Here is a 12,604-nt window from a genome sequence, read left to right as displayed (position 1 = left end):
TGTGATTTCAAACCCTTGTTGTTACCTGTCCCACATTTGTAGCTCAACACACTGTAGCGCCAAGTCAATAATGCACTTGCAGAAATTTGAGCATATGCTTAAATGGAATTTACTTATTAGAATATGCTCAAGCACATGCCTTTTAATAATGTGCTTTATAAGTGCAACGTCCCAAAACATCTACTCTAAGGCAATTAGGTTTATGGAACTTCATGGAAAGGAAAAAATTACAAATTCAGTCTAACTTATTCCCCAGATCTTTTCATTGGCTTTACAAGAATGCAGAATAGAAAAGTATTTGTAGGATCAAAACATTGATAAAACTATTTTGCAGATATTCAAGTTCAAAAGCTGTTGTTCAGATAACTGTGATGTTGTCTCCAGACCTCAAAGCTTTTGGAAAAAATTGAATGATTCTGCATGAATTTGCCACTCAATTAAGAGATTGCTATTTCAAAAAGAGCAACACCCAGCATTCAACCTTTTCAGCTGTGCTGAAAACAGCAGCCACCTCATACTACCAGCTGTGGTGAAACAAAGGTGAGGAAGCACAGAAGCTAAGACTCATTTGAAGAGAAGCTAAGTCATACCCTTACAGATGGGACCAGATTTCCCAATTCTTCTGACCCTGAGAGCTACTCTTCAAGAACATAATCAAACCTGAGATATAGAACCACAGAATCACTTAGGTTGGATAAGACCTCCAAGTTTATCCAACCACAAACCTAACACTGCCAAGTCCACCACTAAAACCATGTTCCTCTGTGCCCCATCTACAAAACTTTTAAATATCTCCAGGAATGAGGACACATCCTGGGCAGCCTGTTCCAATGTTTGACAATTCTTCCCACAAAGATTATTTTTTTCTGATATCCAACCTGGAAAAATCCCAGTGAATATATCAATTATATTAAGTACTTAGTCAGATTAAGATTTGGATAACTGCTCTATTGTTTTTGCTCTTTTCAAATGGAAGCAAATTGCTACTAATTTCCTTCTTCTGTTTTCATGCAGCCTTCAGGCATGAAACAACTGAAGGAAGAAAAGATGAAAAATCAAGTATATATATTGTGTCCTCCTTTCTGGACCTTCATGGACCCCAGCAGTTTGGTGTGGAAGAAAAACTTGAATCCTCTCCTATAGTTTAAGTCATCAAGTCATCATTGTCAAAAGGAAAATCTCTTCTAAGTACAATTGCTAAAGATACAGAGTTTAACTTTCAGAGTAGAATGAAAGACATGCCTTTCGGTAAAAGCCTTTTCTCTGACCTTCTTTAAGAAACAACTTCATTGCAAAATGCTGCACCATCTAAACAAAATATGACAAACACAGTCATGTTGATCTAGGTCACTTCAAACTTGAGTAAAATTTGGAAGATTGAGTATTTTGAGATTTTAATAATACCATGGTCTTTTCAATGTTATCTTCAGGAAATACCTGCATCTTTGGTTTTTGTTCAGATACAGGATGAGAATTGTAATTTTCAGTATTTCAGACAATGAGCTGGTAGTAAAATGGTTTCTGCTCTGCAAGAGGATGGGTAATAAATGCAGCAGCAATTGCAGATCAAGTAAATGTGGTATGAAATGTGGTTTAGAGTTCCATAAAGCAGATGGTAATGCTTCTTCTCATAATAAGGAGAGAAGCTGTGAATTTGCAGCTTAAATTCAGCGTCCAGGAATAAGTCCCAGCAGGGCAAGAGGGCGTTACAATCCTGCAATCACGACAGCTCTGCCAGGTGACTGTGTAGAACAAAACTTGTTTCCAGCTCTGGGAGAAGCCCCCCACCTTTACAAAGGGCCATAAAGAGAAATCACGTATAAGAGGAAAACAGAGGTTAGGGGAAAAAAAAAAGATTAATACTAAATTATAAAAAAGAAAAATCTCTGAGAGCCTAATCTGTTTTTCTAAATCACTGTTAGAGCCAATGTTTGTAGCCAAGTTGTTGAAGATCCAGCACTGTGCTGGAGTGCTGTGTAATTGCTGGGGGATCTCTTTGCTTCAGAGGTGCAGAGCAATATGCATTTATCCTGCTAGTTCTGTCTGGGATGAGAGAGAATCATCTTCTGGGAGATTCTGTCAGAATGATAAATAACAGAAATAATTTCTAAACCAAAGGAAATTACTGAAATTTGTTATGTTCCAGATGAAGCAAGTCACTGTGCACTATTTTATCTATGACTTCAGCTGCTGAACTAGGGCATGGTTTCATGATGTCAGTGCTCTGACTCTCAGTCCCTGTTGCATCTCCTGACTGAACAGCTCCAGAATTTTCTCAAGCACTCTTTAGTGCAGATTTAGGGCTTTAATGGTGGAAATAAATCGCAATAAAAGAAGCATTTAGAGTTCTATTAGATCATGCATCTTGAAACAAATCAAGTGGGCTGTATTTACAGGATAAGGCTTTATGTGTCTGAATAAAAGCTTATAGAATCCCCAAATCTGAGTTCTTCTTTGATGCTTCAGGGAAAGAGGTCCGTAAGGTCTTGGGGCATAGGAACAGAAAAAATAAGCTGACTAGTGAGGCTATATTACCAGTGTATATCAAAATGAGCTGCTAAAATCTCAAAAGCAGGAGGAAAGTTGAAAAATCAGATGAGATTCACAAAGAGACAAGAAGATGCTTGCAAGATGTAAAACACTCCTTCCAATGAAAGATTCAAAGGTCAAGCTAGTTTATCAAAAATATTTCAGGACATGCCTTCTTCACTGCCTGTCCATCTGCACCAGGATCAAAGCATGGGTTCTTCAGCCCAGCAAATAAAAGTGTATCTACATCAAATACCTTGGAGCTGAAAAGCTACTCTGATTCAAAAGTGAAATAAAGCTCATTTTTCCTAAGCTGAAAAAATTTTGTGACTGGAAAGAATACATTTAAGGGGCTCTGTTTCACTGGAAAATTTTAAACTTGGGCTGACAGCTATCTAGAAGAGATGATCCAGCCAGTTCAAATCAGGGTTAGATGTTCTTTGTTGTGCAGATCAAACTTACTGTAAATTACCTATGGTGCATTTTGAGCTAAGAAACTGTTGGGGGAAAAAGTTGAGGAAAGACAAAAAGAAAAAAAAAAAAGAAAAAAGAAAAAAAACACTTTGTTCTCAGGTAGTTTTCGAGCATGGAGAGCTGGCTGAGTCAACAAGAGCTCACACAAGTCCTATGAGGAGTGGCTGAAGGAGCTGGAGTTGTTTAACCTGGAGGAAAGGAGGCTTAGGGGTGACTTTATCACTTCCTACAAGCACCTGAAAGGAGGCTGTAGCCAGGTGAGAGCTGGTCTCTTCTCCCAGGCAGCCAGTGACAGGAGAACAAGACATGGTCCTTGGCTGTGCCAGGGGAGGGTTAGGTTGAACACTGAGAACAAACTCTTGACAGAAAGGATGATTAGATATTGGAATGGGCTGTGAGGGAGGAGGTGGAGTCACTGTTCCTGGAGGTGTTAAAGAAAAGACTGGATGTGGCACTCAGTGCCATGGTCTGGTTTTGGGTTATAGGTTGAATTTTATGATCTCAGAGGTCTTTTCCAACCTAATTGATTCTGTGATTCTACAATGTACAGGTACTGGACATTTACTTTAGGCTACCAGTCTGTTTTCCCTCTCTGGACAGCCAGGGATATGGCATCATGGCTCATTTCCCACTCCAACAGCAGACAGAGGAGTCGTCCCATCAGAGTATTATACTCACTGACCACAGCTGGAGCCTAACTCATAGGCTTAAACCATCCATCCTGCTCTTAGATGACTCTAAGTGAGATAAATGCTACTCTCTCTTCTCAATACAGTGGAATTTTTAGGTAGCACTTTTTTTAGACTAATTTCTTTAAAACAAAGAGAGGGTTTTAATATATTAAAATAATATAGTAGAAACATGAATTATCCTTCACTCCAGAGATAATGTTCTGAGGCATTATCAAATTTAAATGATACAAGGTTTTTATAGCTTGCTGTGCTATTAAGTTACATTTCTTTGTACAGTGATTCTGGGATGTCAGCAGAGCTCTGCAATGTAGCTAAGAGAAAAGTTTTGTGCAAATGTTTTACATTAACTTTCTTGAGCACGGTCCTAATTTCCTTGTAAAGAACTGATGTTGTCTTCAATGAAAGCTTTCCCTAAAGAAAAAAAAAAAAAAAAGAAGCAGGATTTGGCCCATAGCTATCCAGTGCATCTTAAAAGGAATTTATTCTTTTCCTTCAGTATTGTTGAAAAAGCCTGAGATACAGCACACATCTTCAATATATGCAGAACAATGTGGACTAAATAATCAGTTCCATAAATGTGGGCAAGCTGAAATAAATTTTGTTTCTACTTTCAAAACAGGGAAGTGATAAATTAAATTGATCTGCTTGTTTGCAAACATGATGTTACTTGAACTAATTTTGAGAGTTCAGGCAACGCCAAGATAGAGGGGAAGGAAATGTTTGTTGATCTGTATTCTTTGGAAAGGACATAAGGCAGCTTATCAGCTTAATGTGCCTTGCATTCTGACTGTGAGGAGGTGACCAGGTTTAATACCACTCAAAAAGTGCCATAGCCTGGTTTTTGGCTCTTTTTATTTTTTTACTTTTTCCTTTACAAAATTAGAAAATTTTGTACTTTAAAGTGATTGGTTTAAATCTAGACAGTTTGTCAAAATAAATGAGTCAGTGCTACATTTTGACTCTTCTTGATTGCCTGTGTGAAAGGAATTCTTGGCTAAGGTCCATTTCCAAAGGGAGAGAAGCCAACAAGGGTTGATACAGTATGGAAGTCAATAACATACGTATTTGGAACCAGCATTCTTGGCCACTGCTCTGTTTTCTTCCTGTTACCTTCCTTCAGTGCTGCCACAGTAGATTGCCAAAGCACAGTACATTTGTTTTAAAAAGGAATGAAATTACCTTCAAAGAATTGTTTGTGGCTTACCCATTTTGCCTGGCCTGATGTTGTACAATGTATGTTTTGCACTGACTTCTTCAGTTATTGCAGATGGGTCAGTATACTCAGCCTCACCCTCTTAAAACCATGGCAGTTCTATCTAATTTGTGGCAGATTTCACGTGAACTTCACTGGAATCTGATTTTTGTCTTTTCATGGTGGCAGCTGAAGCAGAAACTGTCATAGAATGAGCAAGGGCAGCCTAACACCAGAACTGAACAAGAGCCTGTATGAAGAAAATTTATTTAGGATGAGCATTTAAATATCTGCCATGTGTTGTTATATTTAGAGTTAACACTAGTGCGCATTTGGAAGAGGTGGCAGCAAACCTGCTGCTAAATAACAATATCCTTTGTTTCTACAACATCAATTCTTACTGTGTACTAAAGTAACTGATAGTTGTGTAAAGAGTCAACTATGAAGTCTAAATATTTATAAAATAATATTTCGGAAGTGCAGCTGGAGGCTCCATATCTAGCTTAAAAAGTCAGTATTGAACTGGAAGCAAGAATGTAGATACTTCATTATATGCAAATAACAGTGTATTCACACAAAAATCATAGCACTTACCTTTTCAGTTTATAAATAGTTTCCCCACAGTTGACAAATAAAATAGTTAATTATTGAGAAAATTATAATTTTTTTTCTAAGAACCTTAGAGCACTTTTGTCAGCAAGTTTTTTATTTCCTATACAAGTTCCTTGTTTAAATAACATTGCCCTATCACATTCCTAGACAACTGTATTCATTCTCATAAGATCCATTCATTCCTGTAGGAGCTATATTTGAACTATCCTTCATAACAGGAGTCATCTTTTTTTGGTCCTTTTTTAGAGATTTTTTTATTTACTTTTAAATTTGTAATCCTTTTTTAAGAGAAAAAAAAAAAAAAAAAGATTTGACATGGTTTCACTCTGCTACCAAAGGCAGTAGGCTCAGATCACCTTGGTACTTAGTGGATACTTCTGTTTATCACAGATTTGAACTGAACAATAGATTTTGTGTGCCTTTTTGTGCCAAGGTAGAGAGACTTTGATTTCTGAACTAAATATTAGCCAGAGAGGAGTACTGGCAAGGAAGTATACATTGTAGAAGTTGTGAGCAATGGGTCACTTTCATACTAATCAAAATAAGTGCTGTCATTGTGGACGTGAGGGAGAATCTAAGTATGGCTTCACTGTGACTGACCTACATTTTTTAGGAGCCTACCTGGCCTATTTGCCAGGTGTTATTTCAGAGGCATCTTTAATTATCTTCAGATATCAGATCTACGTGTTCTGATATGAAATCACACTCAGAGAAGATCTGCTTTCATGTTGGAAGGTTAATTTGTTTACTTTCAATTTACCATTACTGGGGCTTGTTTAGCCTTTCTTTGCAAGGTTAAAGAGTATTTTTTCTATACCTATGTAACTACTGCAAGGCCACCTCTCAGCCACATATTCAGTGAAGTGAAATACAGCCTTGTCCAGATCTCTGGAAATCCCATGACCTTAAAATGCGAAATTAAATCAGCTCTATCCATTTATCTGTGCAAAAGTAAAATCATTGTCATCTTTTTACATGTTTCATGTATTTTTTCCCTAGATAGATATGTTAAGAACTATTTTGGATATTTGCAGCAGTATCACGAGTGATTATTCTCATTCACACTGGAAGTACTTTTATAGCAACACCGGGTTTTGCCCCAGATAAGCTCACGTGAGCTTGTGTGACATTGCAAAGCTGACACAGTTTTCTGCTTTTAGTTCCTGAGATAACAGTTTTGCAACTAGCTCACCTGTATTTTCATGAACTGCAATGCTCTAGAAATCCCTGGCCTTAGGACACATTTTTTTTCCCCTCACTCTGCCACATCTGTGTTCTTGATTCTCACAAACCATGTTTTCAGTGTTTAAAACAGATTTCATTGAACTGAGGCAGTTAATAAATTGGTTCAGATTACACTGAAAGTATGACTAGCTCTTTTTACTGTTTGTGAATTCACTAATCCCTATGTCACTTGAAAGCGGTTGGGCAAATATTGTGGAGCTTCAAGAGAGTTAAAACTGATGATAATCTCATCCCATCTAGTTTGAGTAATCCTGGACACGCTGTTAGCAGCACAGCAATGATATTCCATGGGAATGCTATGGCAACATCAAAATGTTGGCTGTCTAGCAGGCTTACTGCATCCTGTGCATGATCCGTGAATAAACAGAGGAATTTAGTTCCTGGAGTGTCAGTCTGGCACATTTCAAAAGCACTACATTCACTTACCAAAAAAAAGTCAGCCAGTCATACAGAGAAAGTGCTATAGTGACTGAGTGATAAATCTCCCGCTGCTAACCCTTGTATTTACCAACTCTAAGAAGCTAAAAATAGATCATCCATGGCTTAATTCAGACAGGAAATATGCTCTCCCTCAATTTGTTTATTATTTTTGTTCCTAGATGCTCTTCTTTGTTCATACTTTGTTTTTTTTTTTTTTTGTCAGTGCATCTTCTTCCTAGAGTCTGGACATATGAGCATGCTTACTTTCACTTAGATGTAATCTTCATCTGAACCAAAGGCTGGAGATAAGGTCACTTGGAGTGAAGTACTAAGTTTGAGCTAAAAAGCCCAAAAGGGATATTAGTCCAGGGTTCAGTGCATAGGAACATGTTCCTACTGTTTCTAGTATGCTGCAAATGAGAGCACAACGCTGCGTTTGCACTTGGTTCTGTCATTCAGTGATCTCCAGCTCCTCAAAATGAATATAAGATTTATGTCCACCTATTAGTCTCTTTCCCTGTGTATCTTGAAAAAAGGAAATGCAAGGACATTTATAGGATTATGTGGCTTTTTTAGATGGCGCCTAAAATCAGCAAGATGGGAGTAGGGTAGACCTTACTCCACTAACAATAAGACCTCAAGCACCCTAGACAGATTTCATGTTTGGAAAGACTCACTGAGAAGAGATGAAAGAATCACAGAAAGGTTTGGTTCAGAATGGACCTTAAAGATCATCTGTTTCCTATTCCCCTGCCATGGGCAGGGACATCTTTCACTAGACAAAGCCCCATCCAATCTGATCTTGAAAAATTCCATGGATGGGACACCCACAGTTAGTGTGGGAAACCTGTTCCAGTGCTTCAGCACCCTGACAGTGAAGTATTTCTCCCTAATTTCTAACCTAAATCTTCTCTCTTTCAGTTTAGAACTCTTACCCCTCATTCTATCACTACACTGCCCAAGCCCCTCCCCATCTTTCCTGCAGGCCCTTATAAGTACCCTAAGGCTGCTGTAACGTCTCCCCAGACACTTCCAGATGTTTTTGTGAGACTTGAAATCTTGACTGAAACTGTCCAGGGAAGTTTCTCTGCAAATTATTCTCATGGTTTACCGCCATTCCTATTAAAATATTTCTATCTTCAACCCAGTTTTTTCTTCTAGTTATTTAAGCTTGTATAAATTCAAGCTATCTTTGTACTGCCCAATGTCTGTTAAGTTTTTTACTCTATGAATGTGAACATCATTCTTAAAGATTCTCTTTGGTAGTTCCCTGAACTGTATACAACTGAAGTGTGTTCAAAATTGATAGCATGTGAACCAACTGAGGGGAGAAACCCGAGTGTTTGCTAAAAATAGCTTCATAAAATACATCAGCTCCACACACAGAGACAGTCAAATAAAATTTAAAATAAAACAGCTGGTAGGAAATTTTAGGAAAGACATACACAACTAATGGGAAAATACCTTCCTGCTCCTATGAAAGTTGGATGAGTAGGCAGGGACTACTCTTAAAAATGGCAAAGGCACAGTTTAAGGGGGATGCAGTGTACATCTCCAGAAACAGGAAAAAGTGGGCTGGCAGGAATTGCTGTCTCTTCCAAACCATGAACTCTAGCTCTGAAACTAATATGAACTAGGATCAAAACCAACAAAAAGGGGTGATTCTTCATGCAACAGTACATGAGTGACTCTCCTTGTCAAAGAAAATGCATGAAACTGCAGATGCAATATTACGGGGCACCAGGAGAAAAGGGGACAAGTAAGTCTTAGCCCACTGACAAGACAAAAGGCTGGCTGCATCCTCTGCCAAATCCAGTGTTGCCATGATGACGTTTGATCCCTTCCTCACCTTTATAGGAGAGATGAACTTAAACTGGAAACAAGTGAATTCAGTGTCCTGTTTGAAGAAGACGTTGTTTATTTACTTTTTCTTGTTTTTCTAAACTTCAGTTAATACCTTTGGATAAAAGCTGACATATAAAACTGACTTTAAGACAGAAACAACATCATAATCATGAATGCCAAATTTCTGCATTAGAACAAGCTGATGAAAGTGTCTTAAAGATTAATGAAGCTTAAGGAAATAAAGCTGCAACTTTTAAAACTGATTTAAAAGAGTAACTTATATGTACAAAGGTGGTTTGAGTTCAAAACCTCCCAGCACAACATCCTCTAGCATAATTTTTGTTGAACAAAACAATGAAAACTCATCTCTGCACATGTTTAAAGATTGTATTTTAATCACGGACTGAAACAGAATGATTTACAAAACTGATGGTTAGATTTAAAACCAACCACTACACCTTTCTGTGGGAATATTCCCCCCACACCCTATCAGATTAGGGATTCAAGTGAAGAACAGAGCTGTTCACGTTTGCCTTTGGGACTGAACAGTGATTTCCAGGATGATGACTGATGCTGCAAGAATTCACCTAAGATGCTTTTCAATGCATTTAATTTACCCAGCTGAAAGCGGCTTCTTCTAAGGAAGCCTGCTGGCTTCATCAGAAATCCCAACCATCTTGCAGCTTTCTGTCCAGAGCCTTCTCTGCAGCTCCTCATCATATGCTACGTCAGCCGATTTTGTCCTTTCCTCGTTGTAAAAGTAGCAGCCTCCAGCTCCTTCCACCTCGGGTGATACTGCTGCATAGATGGTTGTAGAAGCTCCTTCCTCTGGGGTCTGCAGAAACAAAAATACCCCAATTCAAGTGAGGCAGGTACAGCAGAAGAATTATATTACCACCATAGGACCTTATCAGTGGCAAACATCTTCCCTAATTTTGCTTTACACTTCTGGTCCTTATGCAAACCCAAAGCTTGTAATAATAAGAAAGTCACTTATTCAATTGGCCGAGTCCATTTCTTCAATAGAGCTATTTTAAGATAGCTTAAAGCCAGAACAGATATATGGAAAACTCCAGTCTATTTTTTCAAGAGTTAGTCAGATGGAGCATACAAAATAATTGATTTAGCTTTCACAGTTTGAGCTAATAAACCCAAAAGCAAGCACAAATATTAAAATCCTAGTTTAATTATTCATTTTGCAAGGATGAAAGGGTCTGTGCTTTGCCTTAAGAAGATGAAGGCTGTGCTGTAGTTGCAATGTGTTCATTGTAACAACAATTGTGACACGAGCAAAGGATCATGGAAACCATGACAGCAAATTAAGATTCTGCAGTTCAGTCCAAGCAGGCAGGTAAATGAGGGAACTACATTTTAGACACACCATAGTTATCAGGGTTCTGCTGTGTCTTAAAGCAAAATGGTGAACAATCTATAATGTCTGATATACCATGAGTATTAAATGAAAATTAGTAAGAGAATAGCTTAGAGTGATAACTCCTTTCATCCTGAGTATATGCAAAAATTTTACATTCTGCATTCAGAAGAATCACAGCTACCACTGAAATTATTTCCATGGAATTTTATTATTCCAAATAAAGGACATATTTAAAACACAACATTTGATATGTTTTGCCTTTATCAGTGATATAATTATGATCAATGCCAGCTAGATAATAATGTATCATTTTGCAGTCCTTGCAGTCATTATCTGAGGCATTAACAGTACTGATGCTGCTCAGAGCTTTGTCTGCAGCACCTGACAGGATGCCTTTTCCTGAAGAACTCACTTGATGAATGAGACAGTAGTGAATAGGTTACTCATTGCCTAATAAATCTAAGTAATTGGAAGCTTTTTGTTACGTTTGGTTTTTTTAAGAAAATTATTGTACCATGATATTCTGTCTAAAATCACTTAAAAATGCTCATTTGCCTCGGTTTAGTACTTTACTGCTATTTCACCCTTCTTTATCCTATGGAAAATAGTGCTATTCACACTCACTACATTATGTAAATAACATAAAGGGCCTGCACAATTCTTTGCTCATGGAGTGGCTAATATAATGATCAACTATGAACAGCAGTATAAAATATCTTGATATTGTAAAGTAGCAGAACAATGAATGTGAGCATTCCTATTTTTATACAACTTTTTCTGGATGACAGACAATAACCAAAAGGTTTTTTACGTACTCTTGTGCTCTACTTAAAAAAAGTAGTGACACAGATAAACCATTACTTCATGTGATGGTTCACTAGACTTTATGTTCCTGCATTTAACAGCTCTCCAGCACAAACAGGCATAAATGTCAAATCATGACTCCCAAATCTTAATGACAACAGCTCAACACTAAAATGCTTTAGAAAAATTGTCCGTGGGTGGAATTTGTGTGATTCTGTTCTTATGAGCAGGGCTCTCTACCACCTCAGAGACTGGTCTGTATGGAAATTGTTACAGCATCAGAATTACCAGGCTGCCCCTGCTGATTCAATGGTAAGGTTCTCCAGGGATATGCAGAATTTTCCAAGATTTTTACTTTTGATGATATGCCAGCTAAGTTCCCAACCAGAGGAGATCTATACCAACAGGGTGGTCAAAAACTGGAGCTAGCTTCCTAGAGAGGTGGGTGGTGTATGCCAAGCCTGTCAGTGGCATTTGAACAATGCCTTTAAGAACGTGCTTTATCATTTAGTCAGTCATGAACTGGTCACTGGTGTTGCAGGTCCTTTCAACTGAAACAGTGTATTCTATTCTCTTCTGTTCAAAATGATACAAATATTTTAAATAAGGTTATGCACTAGTTGAAAGTGCTTACATGCCCACACTGTGACTTTTAAGCACAGCAACACTGACCATCCAATAAAGTCAGCTTATGTAACTTTTCAAATGATTTATTTTCTCCTCCCATCCCCCATATGCAATATGCTGAATTGAAAGATCTGTGCTAAATTTCTATTTAGCTTCTACCACCTGATGCTAGAAGCAATTATCTAAGCATACAAGGAAAAAAAATCAAACTACACTATATTAAGGAATTTGAAGCCATCATTTGAAGAGTTCAAGGCCAGGTTGGATGAAGCTCTGAGCAGCCTGGTCTAGTGGAAGAGCTCTCTTCCTATGGCAAGAGGGTTGGAGCTAGATGGACTTGAAAGTATCTTCCAGGCCAAGCCATTCTAGGATTCTAGATATTATGGAAATATAATAAGGAAAACAAGTTTTTCAGTGCAACAGAGACTGAGATGCTTGTGTATGATTAATGAATTGTCTTATTCCATCTTCTGAGTGCTAAATTAATGATGAAAGTTATTTTCCCTTTCTTTATAATCTCTTCATTGTTTTGGCATGTTTAAATGAAAGTAAAAATGAAACCCTGCACCAGGAATGCCCTGACTTTCCTGCTGGGAGTTTGAGCTTTTTGTTTTGAGAGGCTGAAGTAAAGCACATGCTGTGATTCCTTCTCTGGATCTTGTCCATGCCTACTATGACAGCAACTTCACATCCCCACACACAGCTGACTCTCTTTCTGGGAAAGTGTTGGGTCTACTACGTACCCAAAAATCAACTGCCACAAACAAAGACACACATGCAGACATCCTG

General features: G+C 38.0%; 1 protein-coding gene across 4 annotated transcripts in view; it reads right to left on the bottom strand.

Annotated features, from left to right (window-relative positions):
* Positions 1-9,378: 9,378 nt before the first annotated feature.
* The window catches only part of DHRSX (dehydrogenase/reductase X-linked), a 162,247-nt gene continuing 159,021 nt past the window's right edge, over positions 9,379-12,604 (bottom strand). For 2 of the 4 annotated variants that reach the window (XM_059839365.1, XM_059839367.1), the window contains one exon: positions 9,379-9,844. In XM_059839365.1, coding sequence (XP_059695348.1) covers positions 9,647-9,844 — 198 coding nt within the window. In that variant the 3' untranslated portion in view covers positions 9,379-9,646. The remainder of the gene's footprint in view (positions 9,845-12,604) is intronic. The other 2 variants (XM_059839364.1, XM_059839366.1) reach the window with 1 other exon arrangement.

Source organism: Haemorhous mexicanus, chromosome 2, assembly GCF_027477595.1.
Source record: "Haemorhous mexicanus isolate bHaeMex1 chromosome 2, bHaeMex1.pri, whole genome shotgun sequence".
Taxonomy (NCBI): Eukaryota; Metazoa; Chordata; class Aves; order Passeriformes; family Fringillidae; genus Haemorhous; species Haemorhous mexicanus.
The sequence above is the reverse complement of the archived record's forward strand: the minus strand, read 5'-3'. Positions and strand labels throughout refer to the sequence as shown.